The 26296-nt window shown below is 48.2% G+C and overlaps 3 gene segments (V, D, J or C); all 3 read right to left on the reverse strand.

Annotated features, from left to right (window-relative positions):
- The window catches only part of LOC105546087, a 237444-nt gene extending 224740 nt beyond the window's left edge, over positions 1-12704 (reverse strand). Inside the window, 2 exon segments of the V gene segment in view lie at positions 12136-12426; positions 12580-12704. Coding sequence covers positions 12136-12426; positions 12580-12625 — 337 coding nt within the window.
- The window catches only part of LOC105546086, a 619418-nt gene that overhangs the window by 213877 nt on the left and 379245 nt on the right, over positions 1-26296 (reverse strand).
- On the reverse strand, positions 4267-5383 carry LOC105546081. The segment is given in 2 exon segments: positions 4267-4938; positions 5225-5383. Coding segments are annotated over 2 exon segments (350 nt in total).

Raw genomic sequence — 26296 nt, forward strand, 5'->3', positions numbered from 1 at the left:
GGACAGTGGAACCCCTTCAGGCTGAGCCTGGTCACCTGCTCTGGTCTCGGAATGCAGCCCTGCTTGACAGCTTGGCTGCAACTTCATAACCAATCTGGAGCCAGAACCAGCAAACCAAGCTGCTCTCAAAATCTAGATGCACCAAAGTGACACGATCACAAACATGTGCTCTTAACATGCTGAGTATGAGGAGTAACTTTCATGCAGCAACAGGCAATGAATACACTTCTGTCATTGAAACACATTTTATTGCGCATATTTCAGGTACACAACATGATGATATAGGATACACATATAGTAAAATGGTTACTTTGTTTTTAATACAATCTGTTTATTTGAAGTTTGTGAAACCTAAAATATATATAATAATAGTTATGTTTAATAACAGGCTCAGAAAATTTATTGGATCCAGCTCATGTCTGAATATTTTCTAAATTATCACCATTAGTAGATTAATAAAGGTTTCAGTTACAAAAGTATTGATGCCCGTGGAAATTAGAAATGCTGGATGTCAATGAGGAAGAAAGAATGGACTCAGGCTAACTCTACCCTGTAGAGCCACATGGGAATCTCCCATTCTATGGGGAGACCGTCCACATGTGGGGCCTTTCCAAGACAGGGGCTCAGTGATGTGAGGGGAGGGGGATTCTGAGAGAACACTGAGCCTGCCACTCAAAATCTCCTAGCTCAGCAACCTGAGGTATTGGGGCAAAGAGGAGGAACAGAAATAAGAAAAACAACAGCTTCCTCTTTGTTACTAATTTCTCAGAAACATCTTGAGATCTTCCCTCAGTGGTCACTGCCTCCGGACAGAGGTGCAGAGTAATAGCCCAGCCAGGAGGGCCATCTTCATAAGAGCATGGAGGACACAGAGTGGAGTAAGATGCAATTTCTGGAAACTCCCTCTAATGACTTCTGTCCAGATTGGTCTGCATAGCGAGGAAGGCGGGGATGCATTTAGGATGAGGATGTTCCTGAAAACAGCAGGGAATCAGACAGCTCCTTGTCACTGTCCCCTGCATTTGAAGAGCTGAGAAGAGTTGCAATTTAGGGACCACAACACACAATCATCAGGAAACTGTCAACTGTCCCAGAAGAGAAACCACAGTGCAAGTTTTCTTTTGGACTTCATAGTGGGGAAGGAGAGGAGCTGAGAATTGTCAAGGCCGTGCTACAGGAAGCCGCTTGCACCAGTTGAGGAAGCATCTTCAGAACAAAAAGGGAACCTGAGAGCCCAGGGCAGGTTTTGGTCTCAGTTCCCCATGAACTTGGACCACTGTGGAAAGTGTTGCTGCCTGCATATGAGCTGCAGTAATAATCAGCCTCGTCCTCAGCCTGGAGCCCAGAGATGGTCAGGGAGGCCGTGTTGCCAGACTTGGAGCCAGAGAAGCGATCAGAGACCCCTGAGGGCCGCTTACTGACCTCATAAATCATGAGTTTGGGGGCTTTGCCTGGGTGCTGTTGGTACCAGGAGACACGGTCATAACCACCAATGTCACTGCTGGTTCCAGTGCAGGAGATGGTGACCGACTGTCCAGGAGACCCAGACACTGAGTGAGGCTGAGTCAGGGCAGCCTGAGCCCAGGATCCTGGAAAGAGGGAGAAACACATTCCAGTGAGTCAGTTCTGGGCCCAGGTGAGCCTGAGGAGCAGGAGACCAAGTATCAGCCCAGAGGTCCCTGAAGCCCCTTCCCTGGAGGCGTCACCTGTGCCCTGAGTGAGGAGGGTGAGGAGGAGCAGACCCCAGGCCATGGTGGAGACGTCCCGAGAGTGCCGCCTGCTGAGACCCCAGCACTGGGCCTGCCCCCAGCCCTGTGTTATCCCCTCTGCCTCAGAGGAGGGCGGGGCCTCCATGCAAATCTGTGTCCTGAGCTCCTCTCCTCACCCCACCCTCACCTGGGCCTGGGCTCAGAGACTTCTGCTTCCCTTGACAGTGGGGTTCAGCTGAGGAGACTAAAGTCCCTGATTGTCTATTCTGATGACAGGAAGTTGATTTCTTTGCACGTGATTTGCTCAGGAGAGAAAGATGTGCGGAAGCCCCTCACCTGAGTGAGCTCCTGGCCCTCAGCGTCTCTGCTGTGTGGTGCCTGTATCTGTGACCCTCCAGGCCTGGGCACACCTCGAAGTGCCCTCTTCCTGGCACCCATTGCCAGGTTCTATTCTCAGGAAATGGGGCTGCCCACCCTATGGTGGTGTTGGTCTCTGGTCTCCCCAGCTGCAGCCTCGTCCCATCCCCACCCCCACGCTTTGTACTGAACCATCTGCAGCATTGAATCCCTGGAGCACATCAGCCGCCCCAGGCAGTGCGCCCACATCCACACGGGGCACGTGTGGGAGGGTCCCCGTAGAGGGAACGAGGAACACCGACTAGGGCTGCGGTCCTGAGTCTGAGTCCGCTGCTCCCAATCCTGTCCTTCCCACTCACAAGCAGGCGACTTGTCCTTCTCACCCTCTGGTTCTCAGCCTGAGAAATGGGGACCACAGAATCCACTCTGCACACTGGTCATCCATGGGGATAAGACCCAGCAGGACAAAGGGCAAGTTTGCTGACAGGCCTTTCTGTGTGTACCAGAGTGATATTTATTATGAATGTTTGATTTATTGAAAGATTGATTTCCATTACTGTGATTTGTGTGTCAGGTCACAGAGACGCATATTTCCTGCTTTCTTGCTTTCCCCCATCTAAGCACATCCTCAGGGCAACCTAAAGCTGACCGTTCTCAATCCTGCAACACTGAAGACACACACACATTTGATAAATACGTTTCTGTTTTTTTCCTCACAATGCTTTTAATTTTCTTCATCTTTTCCCATTGCCTATGACACAACTCTTTGAATGTTCCATATTAAAATAACTATTAAGGGATTCAGGTTCTATTTAAATATTGTAACATACACTATCCTGTCTTCCCACCTGGATTCATCTCTGAAACCATGACAAATGCATGGAGCAGCTATTTGAGCACCAGGACAGGAAATGGTACACAGTGGTTTGGGATGGCCCCAGCAGATGAACCACAACAGTCAGTGTGAGACTCCTGGATTTCTCAGTGTCCCCTGGCTGGGATCCAGCCATCCCCAAACCTGAAGTGGCACAAACCTGGAAACAAAAAGATGTCTAGAAAGTCCTCTTGTTCAGGATTGAAGATAGGAAAGGAAACTTCTTTGGCTCAAAGTGAAGGCTCAGTCCCCTGCACAAGCAGGTGGTTCACCCCTGGGTTCTCATCTCTCTTATACCAGCACCTCTCCCTGGGTTCACACTGATGACCTATGAATGGAGACAGGGCTTCCTGCACCAGGTCACTCCACAGTCCCTATAACCTGAAGGGGTGCAGACCAGCACTGTTCATTCACAATATGATGTGAGCCTCATAGGAATCCCACTATCTAGTTACCACGTTAGACATACAAAGAGAAGAAGTAAATGAATTTAAATAATATATTTTATTTACTTAGTATATCAAGAGTATAATTTTCATATGTAATCTAAGTACAGTTATTTATGAGACATTTTTTATACCTTGCATGGCTACTGTTATGTTTTGAAGAATCTGTGGAGATTGTGTGACTGATGGAAATGTGAATGGGTTTCCTGTTGACAAGCGTGGGCTGTGGTGGCTTTTTAAGTGTCAACTTGGATAGGCTGAAGGAGGGGTGGAAAGAATGATTTTTTTGCACAGGGTGTGGGGGATGTAGGTGGGCAGTGTCCATCCTGCAGCTCCCCCTGTGGGTGCATCTGTGGTCCCTGCATGGGGTGAGGCTGCTCCTCATGCCCCGGGTTTCTGTGCGGGGAGATCTGACTCCAATTGTCCCTCAGAACCCAGACCACCTGGCAAGTCAGGCTCCCTTTTCATTCCATACAAATGCAAGAAACACTCAGATCTCCCTGGGCATGTGGATACTTACAATGCTAATTTAGGATGCTTTCTAGTGTACTGTGGCCTACTGAGTTTCCCGCATGGCCCCATATTGGGGATGGCTGGTGATCTTAATTTGGGTTTCCTGGAAGCAGACTCTGAGATGGGGAATTGCATGCACAGAGGATGTGAAAGGAGGTAAGGGAGGCAACACCGGGCAGGAGACCCTGATTCTCATTGAGGCCTCAGTGTTTCCTACAGGGAGCTGTGGAACTGGGAGGATTTTTAGGTCCTCCTATGTTGAGGCAGAGTCTTGAGATGTTGGCCTCAGGCAGTCATGAAACCTAACCTCACTGAGGCAGGGCATAAACCTGGAGGAGTCTGTTTTCTGCCCCGGCTACCACGGGAGCCTGAGCTGAGCAGTTCTGGGGACTGATCTAGGACATTTGGGGCAAGGACTGGCCTGTCACCACCTATGGAAATCCAGAGCCAACTGTGGATGTCTACGTCAGTCTGATACTCCATACAGGCCCTATTTTCCCAAGTCACAGCTGAGTCACCAAAACGCCAGTCCATCACATCACCCTAAATGAACTTCTGATGCACTTTCTGCAGACCCCGCCTGAAGCACTGGAGGGAGGGACAGGCTGGGGGCAGAGATTGAAGAAAATTGAACCAGATCCGCTTATGGCTTTGTTCATAGTACTCCTGGAATTAGAGAAAGAGGGTGACACAGATGGGGAAAGGGTTTGTGTCTCACTTCCTCATCTGCCTGTGTCACTGTGTGCAGTGCTGCTGTCCCACACCTGACAGTAATAGTCAGCCTCATCCCTGGCTTGGGCTCCATCGATGGTCAGGGTGGCCATGTTCCCCGAGTTGGAGCCAGAGAATCGCTCAGGGATCCCAGAGGGCCGCTTGCTATCCTCATAGATGACCAGCACAGGGGCCTGGTCTGGCTTCTGCTGGTACCAGTACACATATTTTCTTCCAATATTGTTTCCCCCACAAGTGATCCTGGCCATCTGTCCCAGGGCCACTGACACTGAGAGTGGCTGAGTCAGCTCATAGGAGGCCACAGAGCCTGCAAGAAAAGGGGAGAGAATAGAATAGACTTGAAACTGAGGGGCTCAGCCCAAGAACGCCTTCCCACCTGCCTGGCCTGAGTTTCAGGAATAAAAGTGTCCTCAGGGGATCATGAGCACAGAAGAACAGTATGGGGACATTTCACCCCCAGCAGCCCCTCCCCCTGCAGCAGGATCATGAGCATCCTGCATACCACAGGCAGGGTCCTGCTGAGGTAACTGTCAGGCCAGGCTGGACCCAGAGCCTTGGGACTGGGCAGGTGGCTGGGACACTGAGGGCAGCACCTGTAAAGTGAGCGAGGAGGCTCAGAAGGAGAGCGGTCCAGGCCATGGCTTAGGCACCCCCGATGCTGCTTCCTGAGGCCCAGGCTGGGCAGGTTCCTCCCAGGCCTCTCTTATTCCCTTGCTGAAGAGAGCAGCCTGTGATGCAAATCAGCAGAGTCAGGGCTGCTGCTGGAGGAGATCTGTGGTTTCCAGAGAAGGGCTCAGCCCCAAAGGATGCAGAGAAGGGGAGGAGTGGCCTTGCACTCCCACCCTCAGCCTACAGTATCTCCTTTACGAACTGGTTCCACAGTCTCTGCAGATATCTCCATACCACCCTGTGCTCAACCCCCCTCCTGGGCTCACTTGGTCATGGTACAGCTCATAGGTGACTTTGGGTGTTTTTCCTATGACATATGAAGCCCCTCCTATGGGATTGTCCCTGACTGTTGCAGGAGGTGGCCATAGAGTCACAGTGGTGACAGGGAAATTATCTGGGGTCCCCAGTCCCCTCCTCCATTCCATCCTGACTCAGGAGGGAGGTGGTGAATTTTGGTCTAGGCCTCTAGATGTGTGCTGATCATAAATAATTTGTGTCAGAGAGATTTTGGGTGTATGCCTAAATCCATTTTTGAAGACACTTTCCAGAACCTAATGCAAGGACCCTCTTTGTCCCCACTCTCCAGGTGACAGCACCTGCCTTGGATAGGTACAGGCCCCACCCCAGGGCACAGCTCCTCAGTGCTAGAGAAGAAGAAAATTTCTTGGTTGCCGAGTGCACACAGAGTGTTGGAAGATCCATGGGATGCTGTAAGTTTCTGCATTGGCTGTGAGCTCTAGGGCAGGTCATAGATGCTGTGCCCCAGTGTCCCCAGGGCGCTGTGAGGACCAGGGACAGATAAGGAGGTCAAGAAAATGTTTGCTCCATGAGAGAATGAGAGGGGTCAGCAAACTGCAAGACGCCTGGAAGTGAATTTATTATGACTAAGGCGTCTTCAGTTGCTGGGGAAAACAAATCAAGGGCTTAAAAACTTAATTAAGTCAACAGAAGGTTAATGAGCAACTATTTTGTGCCTCACAAGGAAATCTAGAGCTGTGACTTGGCAGCTTTCCCAGGAGAGAGATGGGAATGCCCAGGGACAGTGGAGATGGGGTGCAGCCAGGGACGGAGAAGCTGCCGTGTCTACAGGACAGGGACTCCCAGGGCATAGGGCAGGGAGGGGGACATGTGTAACCTCAGGAAGGACAGTGTGTGTGACAGGGACAGCATTTTAGCACAACTGGGTGTGTGAGGAGAGGGTGTGTGGGGAAGGCAAGTGCCTGGACCTTTGTCAGGGAAATAGGAGCATCTACAAGAGCTGAAGATAAAATTTGATTCTAGAATTTTTACATCAGTGTCAAGGATGATACTCTAGAAAAAGAAGGACCTATTTCCCTCCAGGTGTCACGTCATGGTCACTGTCCCTCTCTGCATGTCAGCATCTCCTTGATGCCCAGGCCCACCCCATCCCCAGGTGGCTTTCCCAGGCGACTCTCTGCTGCCCCTCTGGTGGCTGCTCCATACTGGCTGCTGGAGGCTCAGGGGCCTCCTGGGTCCAGGCATAGGAACAGAACCTGCTGCTCAGGTCCCTGATGCCTTGATCCATGGGCTGCTGGCCCCAGGGGAGGAATCCCTCTTCTCCGTGTGGCCCCTGCCTGACTCAAGACCAGGTAGAAGGGGCTCAGCTTACCCATGAAAATACAAAAAATACAGAAAGAGTGAAAGCAAACCCCCATCATATTGGAAAAGAGTAACCTGTAACAGGAGTGTGAGGGGAAGAGTCTGCTGTGTGGGGATCTGAGAGGACGGCGGCAACCTGAGGGGATCTGGGACCCAGACCAATCCGTGTCTGATTTGATATTGTCTTGTAAGTGAGGAGCTGGGGGCAGGTGTGTGGTGCAGGTAGGTATGTGGTGCGGGCAGGTGTGCGGAGGGCAATTTCCTGGTTATGCTCAGCAATCTGGGAGGGGCTGAGCACACACATTCCCTGGTGGTCTCCAGGATGCATCTGCTGAGGCTGGGACTGATTAGACACAAGTGGACTCAGCCCCATCACTTGTTCCTGCTTACCTGGGGCTGAAGCCACTTAGAGTGCTGGTTAATCTGGCTCCACACTTCCCTCCCAGTGTCCATCATGCAGCCATGGGGAAATTAAGCTTCTGTTACTTCCGTTGATCCTGGGTCACCATCAATGCACCAGCACAAGCAGGTTGATTGTTTTCTGGAAAGTTCTCTGGTAGTTTTCCTTTTGTTTCAGTTGTGCAGAGCTGACTGATGAGGCACCTGCCTTTCAGAGGACACGTGGTTGCTACCAGGCTCTTACTCTAGAGGAAGACAGAGCCCTTGGCATAGCTGGGGTGTCTGCTGTGCCTGTGGGTAGGTAGGTGTTTGTAGAGAACAGGTTTTCTTGAATGTCACCATGCTTCACAGCACCTCCACACCATGGTAGCACTAGGTCCTCACTGATCCTGCGATTCCTCCTGCTCTGGGCAAAACCTGCTGCTGCTAATTAACTTGCTTCCTCAGGCTGTTCCCTCAAAGTCACTTTGTGAACCTGAGTTTATTCCTCAGTTTGTTTTGAGAGTTAATAGCTATTAAAAGTCTCTCTCACCTTCACCCGTGTAATGGCTGTGATTGGCAGTGAAGGGCTTCCTCTTACAGAGCGTCTGCCAAGTGCTAGTGGCTGCGTGGTGGAGATTCGGTGCTGGAAATTCCATCTGCAGAATGAACAGCACCTTCAAGTTCCAAATCCATCTATAGACACTGGCCACATACACGTCAGTGCCTAAGGTCATCATCGGCTGCTATCTTCCCTCCATCGACTCAGTGCCCAAAAGTCATAATGCCCGTCCCTTTGATGGTTAAAACATAAAATGGACTCACCCCTGGAACAAGGTTCTGCTGCACGCAATGAACATGGTCCAACTGTGCACCAGGAACTTGAGTTTTCCTGTGGAACTTTTTGCAAAATGCTTCTTCATAAGCCTCAACTTCCAAGGAATGCTGTTGGATCAGAAAGAAATGGCAACCAAATGTGAACACGGGAAATTTCAGGGTCCTAAAGGCAGGAAATTAAGCAACTATAAGAATCATTCTTGTGCGGCTGGAGAATATGATATGGTCTGCATAGAAGAGTGCTATTAATATTCTCACTTGTGATAGAGAAAGAGAGAAAGACGACTATGGCAGACTGTCCACAGTTATCCCAGCTAGGGAGAGGATCTGTATATATATGCGCTTGTGACAGTAATCTGTTAACTTTGATGTATACACATGATTTCACCAAAAAAGCAGTTGTACTCTCAAAGAAGGAAACAAAAAGACTGGGAGATTCCGAGTGAGGAAAGAAAGCCCAGTGAACCTGGCCCTGGGACCTGGGATGAGAGATCCCTCCTGAAAGAGGGTGCCAGCCTCACCCTGTAGGACCTGCGCCTTGTGCCTGCAGCCCTGGGACATGGAGCAGAAGGGCAAGTCCTGCACTTGGAACCAAGGATTTCTTAGTGAGTGCCTCAGAAGGCAGCCCAGACTCCAAAGATAAAATCCAAGCTCTTAGGGAGCTGGAGACACACCCAGTCAGGTCAGACCTACGGGGGCAGGTGCTGGGAACTTGGAGACTGTGAAAGATCAGTGTTCCCTGAAGACAGTCCCCAGGTGGGACCCAAGATTGGGTCTGCACTTCCTCTGCAGTCTCTGTGAAATGTCAGGACAAGAAGGGCCTCGAGGCCCACAGGGGCTGGGTCTCCTGTCCTCCTCAGGCCTCAGGTGCCCCATTAGAATGTGGGGTCAACACATTTAGGAAACCAGAGGAGACACAGTCTCCACTAAGCTGCTTCTACCCAAGAAAAAGAGGAATTCCAGCAGGATTGCATCCTGTGAAACAGCTCTCTCCTTCCCTGTGTGATGTGTGATTACACATGGAGCCACGTGACACTATATGGATTCCTAAAGTCCTCATGTGTACTACAAACGCATAAAAGGTCCTTGCAGCTTTTTAATGAACTTCCACCTGTACAGGTTTTATTGAACACATGTAGGCCCTGAGAGTATGGAAAAGCTGTTCCAAATCTCCAGCCCTGCAGGGGCCAGGTTAGGACCAGAGAGGACACCTGACCCTGAGGCCTGACCTACAGCTGCTCAGAGGGCAGGTGAGAATGAGAACCAGGCCGAGGTGGGACAGTTGTGTTGCAAGTCCCCATCTGTCTGTGTCACTGTGAGTCCCTGCCAGCTGCCCCCACTGCCACAATCTGAGGCACTGTAGTAGCTTGGTCCCTGGCCTGGGCACTGCTGATAGGGTGGCCATGTTCCCTAGTTTGTGGCCTAAAAATTAAGGAGAGGTCTCTGAGGGCTGGTTGCTGTTATACTAGAGGACCATCGTTGAGGCCTGGCTTGGCTTCTGCTTTTTCCAAAATGCGTGTTTATTCTGAGGTTATCTCCAGAGCATATGATCGTGGTCATCTGTCCCAGGGCCACTGACACTGAGGGGAGCTGTCCCTGCATGTAGGAGGCACAGGGCTGGGCAGAGAGGAGGTTAGAGAGGGGTTGATGACAGAGACCCATTCCCAGAAGGTCCCAACACCGAGGCGGTGCCTGGTCTGAACTCAGGTTTTGGGCTGGCCATTTACGGAGCAATTTATTGAGTGGTTTAATGGAAGGTCTTTCGCTGTTCATAAAATGTCTTTTAAAACATTTCTACACTATTGTCTTATAACATTTCCACAATTGAAATAACTAATGTTTCCTGTTCTCAATATAAAAATAGATTTCTCTTAGTGGTGCTAGAACTGAATTGGGTACCAAGATGCAGTTGACAGGATCCCAGGGTAGGCGGGGGCCAAGTAGTACCATTTTAGTGCCTAACACATGGTGGCTTGGTTACACTAATGCATAGCTGAGCCTACAAGGGATCAGAATAATCAGACAAGATCATGGATGTGGTCTAGGTGGTCCTAATGTCCCTAGACCTGAGGTAGGTGAGCAACCTCCTCATTGCTATTTTTCTAAATGAGCAGAAAGCTCCATCAGAGAAAGACTGTGGGGGCTCCTGGGCCTCAGCAGGGGCTCTTCATGACTGTGGCCACAGAGCTCACCATAGGACACAAGCTGCCAATGAGCTGAGTATTATCTGACCCCCAGTCCCAGATGGCCATTTGCAGTGGCCTCCCCATCACATGGCCAGGCTGTACCTGAGACCTGATGGATCAAGACACAAATAAGTTGCATGAAGAGGTGGCCAAATAGACGTGGCCCAATTCCTGCCCCATGGCCATCCTCTCACCTTACAGCCCGGGCCTCCTGAGGGGCTCCCTAGGACCAGCTGCCTAAGAAGAGGTACTCAGGCTCAGGATACAGAGGTTTCTGCAGGACGGACAGACAGCCATCCCTGCTGTGGACAGTGCTAGTATCCCACCTGGCCTCTGGGCTTCCTGAACAGCAGTGGTGGAGGAACACTCTCCTTAAGGCAGAACTTAGAGCAGTGTACCTGGTTCATGTCATCTGCAAAGAGAGATGGGCAGAGGTTCCTAATTCATGGGCTGTGACTCGGGGACTTGGAAGATGATCAAAGATGTTCAGGGACACAGGAAATACAATCAGAATATTGATCACAACTATGTCTGAGGGAGAGATGTGTGAGCAAGCAGAAAGCATGAGGGTATTCATCTCCTATGTGAATATTTTGTAAAGTCTTAACATGAGAAGGAATTGATTTTGCTAACCAGGTTGGTAGGATGGGTGACTCTGCAGACACCTGGCAGTCTGCCCCAACCACTACTGTCATTGCCCAATTGGCTCAATAACAAATGCCCCATGGTTGCAGAAAAGGAGGCTGTCCATGGGCTCATCAAAGTGGACTACCACTCACTAGAGCTGACCTGGCTGTAGCTACTGCTGAGTGACCATCTGCCAACAGCAAAGATCAACAGGAAGATCCCTATAGGATGCCAGTTGATATTAATTTCATTAAAGCTGTTCCATCATGGCAGGGATAGCTCTTTGCTCTTGCCAGAATAGACACTTAGTATAGATAGGGATTTGATTTCTTTAACTGCAATGCTTCTGCCAAACCTTTTATCTCTAGATTACAGAATGCTTCACCCACCATGATGGCATTCCACAGGGGGCTTTGACCAAGGAACTCAAATCACAGCAAATAAACAGCAACCACGGGCCCATCCTCATGGCATTCAAGTGTCTTACCATCTTCACCAATATTCTGTGGCATCTGGCTTATATGAATGGCTTAGTGTCTGCTTGAAGACTAAGTTACTGTGGCAGCAGGATGGCAAAAACATGTAGAGTTGGGCAATGTCTGAGGACGGGGCAGGCACTGTACAGCAGTGCCCAGTATGCACTATTTCTCCCACAGTCAGGATCCATGAGTCCAGATATCAAGGAAGAAATTGTAGTGGCTCCACTCAAAAACATCCTTAGTGATCCATTAGCAAAATTTAATGTCCTCCCCAACAACCTCAGGCTGTGTGAGTCTAGAGTCGTAGTTGCGCTGGAGAAATGCTTCTTCCAAGAGTAAAACAACAACTGCATTGAACTGAGAGCTAAAAGTTTCCCCTGTCACTATGGGGTTTTCATGCCTGCATGGATGTCCCGCTATGTCTGCCTTTCCACTCATACTCTCCATTCACAACTCAAACCATGGGCAAGGAAACACAGGACAGTCTGGCCCTGCCAGGCCCAAATCCACTCATGACTCATTCCTGTAAAGTCTGCTCAGAGAAGTGGAGGGAAAGGCAGCTTAGGGATCTCCTAGCCAGGTGAACTCTGCCAGACCTGCTTATGGCTTGGTCCACAGCCATCCTGGGGCTGGAGGGAGAGGATAAAATAGATGAAGAAGGGGTTTATGTCTCACTTCCCCATCTGCCAGTGTCACTGTGCTGATTACCACTGCTATCTGCTGAGTAACAGTAGTAGTCAGCTTCATCCTCCACCTGGGCCCCACTGATAGTCAAGGTGGCCACTGTCCCTGAGCTGGAGCCAGAGAATCTCTCAGGGATCCCAGAGGGCCGTTTGCTGTCCTCATAGATGATCAGCACAGGGGACTGGCCTGGCTTCTGCTGGTACCAATAAGCATATTTTTCTGGCAATGCATCTCCAGAGCAGGTGATCCTGGCCGTCTGTCCTGGGGACACTGACACCGAGGGTGGCTGTGTCAGCTCATAGGAGGCTGCAGGGCCTGCAAGGAAAACAGGAGAGGGGGCTTGAAGATGAAGAGCCCATTCCCAGGGGTCCCACCCTGAGGCTGTGTCTGGGCTTAGCACAGGGTTCAAAGCAGGGCCAACTTGGGGTCTATGGGGACTGAGCCTGGGTCACGGCCTAGGAGCAGCACCTGTGCAGAAAGTGAGGAGGGGGAGTAGGAGAGGAATCCAGGCCATGGTGAGACACCCAGAGCTCTGCCTCCTGAGCCCACAGCACAGCTGGGCTCCCTAGGCTTCTCTTATTCCTTCCCACGCCCTATGGGGCAGTAAGTGCTTGTTGTTCATGCAAATTTCTATCTTCTGGGACTCCTCATTGAAAGATGTCACTCAAACTAGCTGTGGGGGCAGCACAGGTGACTGAAGAAGAAGTTGGGTCTTTGGTCAGAAAATTATCCTCGACCTCTGAGGCCTGTGATCACAGTCATCTTCCTGGGGACTGGCCATATGACCACTGTCCCAAACCTCTCTGACCTGTGGTCTGTCCTGGGCCACGCTCAGCAGGGCTGCGGGCCTTCTAGGAACCTGGCATGGGGCTGAGTTGGGCCCTGCTGAGAGATCATTGATGACGCCTGACTCAGCAACAGGTGGACCAGAGAACCACCATATATTCCTCCTCCTTCAGCTCCTCTCTGGGTCCCCCAGAATTGCTTAGTCCCATCCTGGTCATTTCATCTAAATAATGTACTGTGTCGTCAGGATACTTGTTAATTATTTCAGTAGGAGCAGATGGGTCATTTAAGCAACCACACACCCTTGTGGCATCATCGGCACATCTGCTCTCATTTCAGCCATGGTGCTGCTCCTTCTAGGCCATTCCCCATCCTCACATAGACCAGCCATTGCCATTCTCAGCTCTTCCATTATTTTATTTATTTATTTATTTCTATGATTATTTTATGTAAACTTGTAAAAGGCACCAGAAAATCATCGGGGTTCTCAGTCCAGTGTGGTTTTCTGGTGCTTTTTACAAGTTTACATGAAATATTGACGGGAAATTCAGCTTTAGGCCCAGTGGTCTCTGCAAACATCCCAGGGACATGGCCTTTGCACAGAGTGTGAGTTCTGGATGATGGGTGGTGCCTGGTCTCTGCAATGCGGCAGACTCTGTCACTGAGCCAAGGACAGCCTCGTGGTCAGAGCTGTGGCTTGAGGCAGGTGAGAATCCCCTTCCCTCTGGAAAGCATCTCCTCCAGGAGGCTGGGGATGCCCCATCCAGAAACCAGGGGCCTGAGCGTACCACCCCACCCACCTGAGACTCCGCTGAGCGCAGGGGCTGCCCCCTGAGTCAGAGTCAGCCTGGACCTGGAAGGAGAGGCAGAGGGAGGAGGGATCGGGCGTCCCCGGAAGTGCCCAGGACAGAGGGTTCACCTCCCCAGGACACTGCTGGAGAGGGAGGGGCAAGGCCCTGAGAGTAGCAGGAGGCTCAGATGGCCATCCTGGGTGAAGGACTCGAGCCCTGGGAGCCCCATCCTCTCACGCTGGGCCCCCTCCTAGAGCACCTGGACCTTGGAGCATCTTCCAGGGAATCCCAGCACTGTGGGAGCTGCCCAGGCTGACACCTGGGCCCAGGAACCTGCAGCTGCATTTCTCAGGCGAGGCTCTCATTGTGCCCTGGCTTCTGTCAGTGTCCTGGGTGATGCTGTGTGAGTCTGACCCTCAGAACATAGTCACTGTAGCCAGAAGCAATAGGATAGACTGTCTTGACTTCCAATCCTGGGACCGAACCTTGGACACTTGTAGACCTCCCAGGGCTGCCTACCCCTAAGCTCCACTGGGGCAGCCCCAGTCTCTGTCCCGGCTGCTCCTGGCTGCAGCTCTGCTGCCCCCTGCTGGTGGACGAGACCGAGCCCAGGAGAACTTTTCTCCTCCTGGTGACCCACAGTACCTGCCACCTGGGAGGGTGGGGACAAAGGAGTCCAGCCTCACTTTGAGCCATTGTGATCCACTGTGGTTTTCTCAGGTCAGCACAGAAAGGTCGTGTATATGGTTTCAGGAAGGTGGGGAGGTGCAATTCCCATAATGGAGTCTTGTGCTGAAATGTTCTTTGGTCCATGGTTTTTGATTGCAGACTGAAGACTGCAGGGTAAGCTGTAGCTCTTCTGTGATAAAGATGAACGTCCAGAGAAATGCAGTGACCCCTCATGGGGACCCTCAATTCCTAAATATATGGGAACTAAGACTGATGCCCCCTTTCTATAAGAAAAGCTGCGTTGAATTTGAGAACACCTGATTTTTCTATCACTAAACCTTAGTTGTGTACTTAAGTCATTGTCATCATCATCGCCATCTTTTTCTATGACTATTATTATTTTTTTCATCATACACTGTTCACAATTTGTGGTGGGAGGATTTCCACACTATCCTTGTCTGTCGTTTTGAGAAAATTGTGAGTATCCTGCTAATATATCTGGGAACATGCATTCCCACACTAGAAAATGCCCCCAGAGATGGACAGGACTCCACCAACCACCAACCTGTGTCCACTCGCTGAGATTCACTTATTCTATCTTTGACTAACAGATTCTTTCTGTGTCTTTTTGGATTTTTTTTTTTTTGAAAAGTTTCTAAAAATGACTTTTCAAAAAAAATACAATCAATGGATATGTTCCTTGTTTTTCTTTCCCCTTCTCTGTCTCTGTTTTTGATTTTTTTAAAAAAATGATTCCTTTCTATCTTCATGCTGGCTTAAGTGATGGTTAATTTTAAGTGGCACATTGACTAGGATGTGGTTCCAGGTTGATTTTGTCCACTACAAATATAGAAGTTTATGTGAAGATACTCTCCAGATGTGACTCACATTTAACTCAGTAGACTTTGTATAAACAGATTACTCATCACAATGTGGTGGGCCTCATTCATGAGTAGAAAGTGTATACAGCAGGCCAGGCCTGGTGGCTCACACCTGTAATCCCAGCACTCTGGGAGGCCAAGGAGGCAGGAGGATCACTTGAGGCCAGGAGTTCAAGACCAGCCTGGCCATCATGGAGAAACTTGGTCTCTAATAAAAATACAAAAATTAGATGGGTGTGATGGCGCACACCTGTAATCCCAGCTACCTGGGAGGATGAGGAACAAGAATCGCCTGAAGCTGGGAGGCAGCGATTGCAGTGAGCTGAAATCTCATTGCTGTGACCCAGCCTGGGTGACAGAGTGAAACTCTGTCTCAAAAAAAAAAAAAAAAGAAAAAGAAAAAAAGGAAAGTGTTTAGAGCAAACACTGAGGATTTCTTAAATCCTGTCTTGCTGAATTCAGGTTCAGGACTGCAACATCAACTCTTACCTGAATTTCCAGCCTCCGGCCTACCCAAGAGATTTTTATCCTTGTCAGACATGACAATCCTATGAACCAATTTCTTCTTTTAAGTTTCTTTCTCTCTGTCTCGATATATACACATATATGCATACCTCACAGCCTCAAACTCCTGTGCTCAATCAATACTCCTGCCTCAGTCTCCCAAAGTGCTGAAACAGAATGATGAGTTATCAAAATGGCCTCAATCATGGCCTGCATCTGCCTCTGCCTAGGGGTGTCTTGAGGGAGGACATGTGGGATGATGAGATTTGCAAGGGGAAGAGTCAACATTCTCAGGGCCAGTAAGAGGACATAGGGCTTCTCACTCTGAGTCCTTGAGGAGGAAGGGGAGGGGTATGTTTTGGCCTCACTTCTTTGTCTGTGTCACTGTGGCTCACCCATTCTCACCATCAAACATGTGGCTGTCTCCACAGTGATATTCGGCCTCATCCTCAGATTGGAGGTTGAAGATAATTAAGTAGCATTCAGCCCCAGAGCTGGAGCCCAATAAGTGATTGGGGATCCCGTTCCCCTTGCTGTGGCTGCCATCACTCTTAACTTTCGTTATACACTGGGAGGAGGGGGACCTCCCTGGTCTCTGTTGATACCGTTCAGTGGTGTAGGTGCTGTGCTCACTGCTGAGGGTGCAGGTGAGCTTGGCCGAGGCTGACAGCAAGGCAGATGCAGACGGGGGCTGGGTCAGCACAGACAGAGCACAGAGACCTGGAAACATAGAAGTTCATGAATGATGCTGAATGCACAGGAGAACTGGAAAGAATGCCCCTGAGGATCAGTGCTAGTGGGGAAATAACAGTGAAAGGGTTTCCCTGAGTTGCCTGGATGCTCCGACCTGTGGGGAAAATGAAGGGCAGGAGGTAGAAGGAGACACAGGCCATGATGGGAGGCACTTCTGAGAGCTCTGACCGTGGCTGCCCAGTGTAGCCTGGACACAACCAGCTCCTATCTTATCCTCTTCTTGAAGCTCAAGAAGGGAGGAACATTGAATCCAAATCTATTCTCTATTCCCCAGCATGTCTGTCTGAGCTCATAGTTGAGCTCTGGGGCTGATGGCCTCAGGGTAGTCATTTCTCGAGGTCACAAGAAGGGCCGAGTTGGTGTCAGGAGTGGAGAGTGGATTGTACTCAAAAGACGGGACCTGAAAGGAAACATCAGTCACACCCTTTGCATGTGAGCTCTACTGGGGGACTTGGAGTTATTAGGGTCCCCAAAACATACACCCACAGTGCCTCCTGCTGTCCACAGGAGGAATGCCATCCACCATGTATCACTAGATTATGCAAAACACTACTTATGAGACCTTAATATATTCAGAGTCTTTGGTGAATGTTTTATAGGCACAACCTTGACCAGATATTTATAATAACCCTTCCTCAGCCCTACGCTTACGGCATAACCTCTCCTCAAGTTTACTGATGTCAGAACCAACATTGAAAGGTTACACAATGACAGAAGTGAGTGGAGTCAAGATTCCATGCAGAGCCTAAACTTCAGCTTCTTCCTGCCCTGCTTCCTTTCTTCCCATGAGTCTCCTCCTCCCACCTCATCCCAAACTCATGGGAAGAATCTTGACTCCACTTCACATGTCAATTATGTTTATTCAATTAAAAGACTTCAGTATCTAGTGTTACAGCTGTCCTAATTCAACAGCCTTGACCTTCTTAGAAATAAAATCCTGATCCCAAATTTTTCTGGGGATATGACTGGCACAAGGAGCCAAGCAGACATCTGGATGTCCCAATGTCACTGCTGACACATGCGCCTTTGTTATCTGTCATGGAGGGAACAGAGGAAGTGTCCCTACCTCTGTCTACAGAATCCATGGAAGACAATGCACCTGATTAAAAAAGAGAGGGTTGTGATCTTTTAGTTTAATAAACATAATTGATAAGAAAGTATTCCTTAATTAACATTCTAAGTATATGTATTAGTTTTCAGACCTAGGATGGGTGAGGCTGTGATGAAACTAATTCACTCACAACATGATGGTGCAGTATAAATAGAAAAGACATGGGAAGCCCTGTGATGATCTCAGAGACAGACGGAAGTCTCTATGTGCTGACTCCTTGGAGTTGGTCTAAAGAGATAACTGAGATAAGATGAGGCCACAGGTCACCAATACGCCTGCTCCTGTACTTGGAGAAGCACATAACTCGCAGTTCCTCCATACACTTACCAACGTATGAACCCACTTCTCCTGTCACTGGGCATCTCAGGGTCTCCTCCCAGGACCATGCTGGCCACTCATGCAGGCCAGTTCTGATGCCTTTTCTTGTGGGTCCTGATGCAGCGTTGGATGTAACTCGCTAAGACTGTCCTAGGAGATGGACACATCACCAGAATGTGCTCCAGGAGAATTACAGAAAAACCACTTTGTCTTGTCCAGATTCTTTGTGATGCACATTACTCTCCCAGTTGCATCTCTAGAACTGACCTGGCTTGTGAATTCCTGATTGTGGGAAGAAGCACCCAGTTCTGCAGAAACTGTGAAGGTGATCTGCCCAAAGTAAACAATCAGTTTGTGACCTGTGACCATGCACAGTGGGCAGTGTGGAGGTTGGGATGGCCATGTGGGGACTGCCAGTCGATAGAGCAGGTCTTGTGTCACTGAGGGGAAGAGACTTTGGGGAAAGAGAGCAGGGGCATCTCCCACTGTTTCCTGCGGGTCAGTCCACTGAGGCAGAAAGGGGAGTTGAATAAGATCTTAAGATGCAAAGACCACAGCAGAGCTGGGGCTCAGGACAGGCAGGACCTGCAACTTTAGGAGAGATGCTGATAAGCCTAGTGTCCCAGGGTGACTCTGTCAGGGAAGCAGCTGCATTTAGCCCCACCCACTGGAGAAAGGAGATTCTTGATTCCATGAATCAAGAATTTCCAGCCTGGATGGGAGCCCATGGAAGCAACTGTTATCCATGTGTCAGGGATTTGCTCACTCTGGTGATGGCCAGAGAGCATGGGTAGATCCTAGATATTCAGAGAATACTGACAGCTGGCTAATTCCGAAGGTTCAAGGACATCCATAATTCTCCTTGGTTCACTTCCTCTGGAACCAGCCTGGGCATGTACTCGGGATGATGGGGAGGGTAAATAGCCCTTCCTTAAAAAGCAGAGGATGAAGTCTCCCGTGTCAGCATGAAAAGAACAAGAAAGACAGCATGAAAAGCTGCCCCTCAGGGTGAAGGAGAGAGAAGACATTTTTCAGATGGCCGGGTCTTTCTGGGCTGTTGTTAATGCACCAGAGAACTTGGTGGTGCACATCCAACCTGCAGAGCCCCAAGGGGAAGGTCAAGCCGTGACAGAGACAATGTTACAAATTTACATTGTAGCGCCCCACCCCCCCAAATTGATATTGAAGTCCTCAGCCCCAGGACCTCAAAATGGGATCTTATATGGGAATAGGGTGGTTACAGATGTAATGAGTTAACATGACATCATACTGAAGTGGGGTGGGCTCCCAATCCAACAGGACTGGTGTTGTTATAAAAGGAGGAAACAGCCGAATGCAGTGGCTCACGCCTGTAATCCCAATACTTCAAGAGGCCGAGGCGGGTGGATCACCTGAGGTCAGGAGTTTGAGACCAGCCTGGCCAACATGGTGAAACCCCATCTCTACTAAAAATATGAAAATTAGCTGGGGCTGGTGGCTGGCACCTGTAATCCCCACTACTCAGGAGGCTGAGGCAGGAGAATCACTTGAACCTGGGAGGCGGAGGTTGCAGTGAGCCGAGATTGCACCACTGCACTCCAGTCTGGGCGACAGAGCAAGACTCCATCTCAAAAAGAAAAGCAACAACAACAACAAAAAATGAGGAAACATGGTCAGAGACACACATAGGGAAAATGCCATATGAACACGGAGTCAGAGATTGGGGTGTTCACCTACAAGACAGGGAACAGCACATCCTTCCAGAAGCACCTGAAGCCAGGGAAATGCACAGAACAGGCCCTCATTCAGCCTCAGAAGAAACCAACCCTGCCAACACCTTGATCTCAGATTCTAACATCACCTACAGATTAGTGGAGAAGACATTTCTTTTCTCTGAGCATCCAGTCTGTGCTACTTTATTATGGTAATCCTGGCAAAATAACACAGATGCCCCTAGGAACGCTGTGTTCAGGGAACCCCCTGTAGAGCTGGGCTGTTTGCAGATACTTTGGTCTCCATCATCACAATCCTTTTGGTAGGGGCCTCCCTGTCCTGTGTTTTCCTCCCCTACAGTGCCCGAATTTCCTCTCAAGGAACCTGTCCCAACCCCACAGTCAGCAAATAGTGTCTTCTGTGACCCTAGACACCTCCCTCCCATGCCTGCCTGCTCGGGGCCCTGGCGGGATTTCTGATCAGACTCACGGGCCTCTCTCAAGGTTGTGGCTGTCAGCTGAGGAATGAGGCCCTGGGCAGGGAGGGATGGCCCAGGACCATGGGGCCAGAAAACCTTGAACACCCTTCAGATGAGCTCAGCAGCCTTTCCCCGCCTGGCTGGCTACGCCGCCTCCTCATGGATGAAGTTGCAATCCTTGGTTCTGCGGACTCCCCCACTTTCCTCCCTGGCTGACTTCACCTGAAAACAGCTTCTGAGACATTGGGGGAGTTGGCAGGAGAACACCTGGGGATGCTCACCTCAGCTCCTGGGCCTCTATTTTAAATCATTTTAATCTCTCTCGTTTCGAACAATCTGAAACCCTCGGCACTGCCTTTCCTCCATCTGAGGTCTAATTTTCATGAGCAAGGTCGGTAATGATTGCGGTCAACTAAGGAGCACTTGAATGTGTTACGCCCTGTATTAAGCACTTTATGAATATGATTCAGTTACATCCCTGCAGCTTTGCTAAGAAAAAAGCTTGCTTTCTCTCTCCCAATGATCTCTGCACAGGCCAGCCTCCCTTCACCTTCTCTCATGAGTGGAGACAGCCTGAGGCCCTCACTAGATGCAGATACCCAATCTTGATCTTTCCAGCCATCAGAAGCATGACCCCAATAAACCCTTTTTTTTCCTTTACAAACTATCCAGCTTCCGGTATTGTTTATAGCAACACAAAAGATACTAAGGCACTAGGAGAGGAGGGAGAGTTCACCCGTGCTTCTCAAAAGATTTCTTCCTTAGGTGAGTCTTACCTGTGCCTGAGTGAGGAGGGTGAATAGGAGCTAAGCCACTCAAAATGTCCTTAGAGGACCAGCAGCATCAGCCTCACCTGGAAGCTGCTAGGCATGGAGAATCTGGGGCCATACCAAGACATCCCGAGGGTACAGCTGTATGTTAACCAAAACCCTCAGGGGATTTGTGTGCCCAGTGAAATTCCAGAAGCTGTGGTTTAAACCACAGTGGAAAGTCTCACTTTCTCTGCTTTTGACAACGTGCTCTTGTCTCCTACAAGCCCTTCTAAGAACGCCTGGGTTTGGTGCTTAACTTCCCGGGTCTCATCAAACTGAGCTCAATTCCAGTGCTAGACTCTAATGATGTGCAAGAAGTGTTTTAAGAGCAGACAATTTTAAAATCCACATGAATGGTGTGCTGGGAAAGGGACAAGATCCCAATGAGATGTCCAGAGAGAAATAGGTGGTTCATATCTTGTTCTCTCTCAGCTCCCATTAGTATGGAATTTCCTTATTTCTCAAATATATGATCTCTGTGTTTCAGCCTCCATCTGTTTTTCTCCTTGACTGAAACGTTTCCTGTGTGTGACCCCACTGCCACACAATACCTGCCTACATTCTAGTCATCCTTTCAGACACCTGTACTCAAGACTTGCCAAGGAAGAGGTTTCTGGCCACCAGAATATTTGAAAATACAAAATTATAACCTTTTAGCATTTATCAGTAAGTAATCTAAGAATTGGGTATGGGATATCCAGATACTTTGCATGGAATAACATCCCCTGTAACTTCTGTACCGCAAATCTTATTGTGCGTGATGTTCTGACAATACTAGAAAAAACAACCAAAGAAAATGTTTCCTTGAAAGAAAACATTTGATCTGACCGTTGAGACAATCATGTGATTTTTTTCTTCGTTTTCTCATCGTCACTGGCATTTGTTAGGCTTTTTCTTTTTTTTTTTTTTTTTGAGACGGAGTCTTGCTCTGTCACCCAGGCTGGAGTGCAGTGGTGCTACCTTGACTCACTGCAAGCTCCGCCTCCTGGGTTCACGCCATTCTCCTGCCTCAGCCTCCTGAGTAACTGGGACTACAGGTGCCTGCCACCATGCCCAGCTAATTTTTTTATATTTTTAGTAGAGACGATGTTTCATCATGTTAGCCAGGATGGTCTCGATCTCCTGATCTTGTGATCTGCCCACCTTGGCCTCCCAAAGTGCTGGCGTTACAGGCGTGAGCCACTGCACCTGGCCTTGTTATGTTTTGATGATAGCCATTCCAGCAGTGGTGAGATGATATCTCATTTGGGTTTTAATTTACATTTCCCTGATTATTAATAGTCACCTTAAACACATACCTGTTTGCCATTTGTGTGTCTTCTTTAGAGAAAAGTCTGTTCAGGTCCTTTGCCCATTTTAAAATGATTTTTTAATGTTAATGAGTTGTTTTAGAGCCTTGTTCTCTTTTCTTACACTGGATATTATGCCTTTTCAGATGAACAGGATATTAGAACCTGTTCACATGAATACCCTCTCCCATTCTAAGGGCTGTCTTCAATCTGTCATTTGCTTTGCAGAAGCATTTTAGTTGAATAAACTCCCATTTGTCTATTTTTGTTTTTGTTGTCGGTTCTTTTGAAGTCTTAGTCATAAAACTTTTGTGTAGCTCAAAGTCCTGAAGAATTTTATCTATGTTCCCTTCTAGTTGTTTTATAGCTTCAGGTCTTATACTTAGGTTTGTAATCCTTGCTGGGCTGATTTTTTATTTGGAGAGAGATGGGTTCTACTTTCATTGTTCTGCATGTGGATGTCCACTTTTTCTCAGCACTGCCTGTTGGAAATGGTGTCCTTTCTCCAACGTATGTTCTTGATATCTTTGTTGAAAATCAATTGGTTGTCAATCCATGGTTATGTTTCCGGGTTCTCTGTTCTATTATTCCGAGTGTCTTATTTTATGGCATTACTATGCTGTTTTTGGCTACTGTAGCTTGTAGTATATTTTGAATCAGGTGGTGTGATGTCTTAAGCTTTGTTGTTTTTGGCTATACAGGGTATTTTGTGGTTCCATACAAATTTTAGACTTTTTTTTTTTCTATTTCTGTGAAGAAAGTCATTAGTATGTTTTTAGGGATTGCATTGAGTTCTGTAGAATGCTTTGGGTTGTAGTTTGTTTTTCTTAGTACTCTATAAATAGAGCTCTACTGCCTCCTGCTTGCATTGCTCCTAATACGAAATCTACTTTTATCATTATGTTGTTCACTGAATCTAACACGTATTTTCTCTCTGGCTACTTTGAAGAGCATTTCTTTATCATATTTTTTTTTCCAATTTGATGATGTTGAGTGTTGTTTTCTTTATGTGTGTGTGTTTTTTTTCTGTGTGTGTGTGTGTGTGTGTGTGGGATCTGCTCAGGTTTTTGGAACAGTGCGTTTATGATTTTAACAAAACTTAGAACACTTTGGTCATGATTTACATTGTTTTTCTATCCTTTCTCTTCCCCCAACAATCTTGTCTCCTTTTATGCCTCTAATTATAGTATCATGGCAATTTGATGAAGTCCAATATTCACACATACTCTATTTACCTTTTTTATCTTTTCTTTTTTGTGTGTGCTTTTTTGGGGGGATGGCTTCCATTGCTACATTATTAAGTTTACTCATCTACCCTTTCACAGCATCTAATCTGTAATCAAGCTCATTAAGTCTATTTTTTTGTCAGAGACATTTTAGGGATCATTTCTAAAAGTTTAACTTGGGTCTTTATGTCTTCTTTGTCTCTACTTAACCTGGTAAATCCATCCTCTACCCACATGAAGAAGTAGAACATAGTTATAAGAATTTCTGTTGCTGGGTGTGGTGGCTCTTGCCTGTAATCCCAGCACTTTGGGAGGCCGAGGTGGGCAGATGACTTGAGGCCAGGAGTTCAAGAGCAGCCTGGCCAACATGGTGAAATCCTGTCTCTACTAAAAATACAAAAATTAGCTGGGCATGGTGGTGGGTGCCTGCTCAGGAGGCTGAGGCAGGAGAATTGATTGAACCTGGGAGGCAGAGGTTGCAGTGAGCCGAGATCATGCCCTTGCACTCCAGTCTGGGCAACAAGAGTAAAACTCGGTCTCAAAAAAAAAAAAAGTTTCTGTTGTGTGTTCCTGCCTACAAAGTTTATTGTCTGTGAAATTTCAAGGTCACTTTGGATTGATTAATTTTTCTGTTTCTTATAGCGTATATTTTCTTGTTTCCTTGTAGGAAATGTTGATTGAATGCAGACTGTGTAAGTTTTTCCTTGTTGGATTCAGAATATTCTTACATTTCTTTCTCTGTTTTAGTCTTTTATTTTTGGATTCAGTAAAAGTATTGAAACTGTTTGAACCTTTGTTGTGGGATCAGGAGGACCAGAGAGAGACCTTGGGGTGTATACAGGAGGATATCTTTATTGAGTGCACTCAGACTATCCAGCAGACTTAACATCCAAAGACTGAGCCCAGAACAAAGACAGCAGTTGACTTTTATACACACTTTAAAAAGGAGTGGGCTAGGTTGAAGAAGGCTTACAGTGGTGTCAAAGCAGGGACACAGAGGCAGGACAAAAACAGCTAATCAAATTGGAACAGGTTCATAACTCAGGATCACACATGACCATTGCTATGCAACCCAGATGCCCATTATCTAGGTTTGCCTAGTGCCTCGCATGGCTTATTCCATGGCCTTCACTATGGTGCCCAGGTGGCCTGCTCAGACGGCTTATGACCCTCACTTCCCTGCTTAGATAAAACAGAATACTTGGAGTCACCAGTTACACAGAACAGGAATTTATAAACTCATACCATAAAACAAAGGAAAATGTGTTTTTCTTCTTCTTATGTTGAAGGGGTGCTGGGAGAGTCTCCAGAGCACATTCCTTTGTGTTCCAGCTTCTTAGATAGTATTATCAAGACTTTCCCTGGGTCTGGGCTGTGCCCACTGCTGCCTTTGTGACACGTCAGCCTAATACAGGAAAGCGTATTTCTTTCTCTTTTTAATTTTATTTTTCTTCATTTCTTTAATTTCCTGCCTCACCTTCTTTACCTTGCATCTACATTTTCTTAGTAGAGACCAGAGCAGCCTTATGTGTAGGCTGATACTTTTCCCAAGTTCCAAGGCAAAGGTCTTCTGAGGACTCAACCTCATGCCCTAATACAAATGACTCTTAATATTTAGAATGTTAAGAGAATGCATGTTTGTGATCTTGTCACTTTGCTGCATCTAGAATTCAGGAGCCAGTTAGTTTGGTGGTTCTCGGCTCCTCATGAAGTTGCAGCCAAGATGTCCAGCTGGACTGAATTCAGAGGCCAGAGCAGGCAGCCAGGTTTATCCTAAGGGCATTACCACGGTTTCTACTCTCTTCGCAGAAGTAGATGAGCTCTGGGGAAAAGGAGACAGTGAAGTATAAGGTCCCCAGTCTTCATCCTCCATGCAAGCACCATTTCTTACTCTTTCCAAGACCCTGGATTTTAAGGGACAATGATTTTGTATTTCAAAGAAAATTAAATCTTTGAGAAAACTACCATCCGAAAAAGAATCTTAACATGTTTTGCTGCTGCTTGGGCTGTAGTGAGGACAGATGCAGCAAATGCTTCTGATGTCTCTGTCTGGTCCCCTTTGTGGGCACACACATCCTGGAGAGTTTAAATGAGATTGGTGGCTCCTTCAACATCAGTGGGGCCTTGGGTTTGCTCCTGGTGCTAATAGAACATGGAACAGAAAAGCAGGTGACGCCTCCTGAGGACCAGGGGTTTGCTTCTACCTGGAAGTGCCTGGACTCCTGGAGAGTTCCCAGGGGCCTCTCCACAGGATCCAAAGGAAAGGATGGAGGCTCCTGGCTCCACAGTCATCCCCTATGGGATCGAAGGCATGTCACAGTACTCACTATGAAAGGCTTCCCTGTTCAGAACATGAGGATGCCATGGAGCTGAGGTGTGAGGGTCTCAGTTAAACATGGGCAGTTCAGAGAAATAATCCAGGGCATTTGGGCCACAGAGTAGAGGCACTGCCTTAGGTTCAGTGACAGTACAACAGGAAATTCAGGGACCACGACCACTCAATGGCTGTCTCTTGCTACTGTCCTTCTGGCCAGTCATCTTGAGCCAAGACACATCCAGTGCAAACAATACCAGGACAGCCCGGTCCCACCAGCCCAAAATTCCCTCCTAACCCATGCTTTGCAGAACCTGCTTGGAGGGTTGGAGAAAAGGGCAACTTGGAGGGCTCAGATCCATTCATACTTCATCAGCCCTGCTCATGGCTGTGTCCACAGTCCTGCTGGGGCTGGAGGAAGAGGGTGACACAGACAGTGAAGGTGTATTTGTCTAAATTCCTCATCTGCCTGTGTCACTGTGGGATGAGTGATGCCACTGTGGGATGAGTACCACTGCTGTCTGGTGATAGAAAGTAATAGTCGGCTTCATCTTCAACCTG

This window comes from Mandrillus leucophaeus, unplaced genomic scaffold, assembly GCF_000951045.1.
Source record: "Mandrillus leucophaeus isolate KB7577 unplaced genomic scaffold, Mleu.le_1.0 Scaffold349, whole genome shotgun sequence".
Taxonomy (NCBI): Eukaryota; Metazoa; Chordata; class Mammalia; order Primates; family Cercopithecidae; genus Mandrillus; species Mandrillus leucophaeus.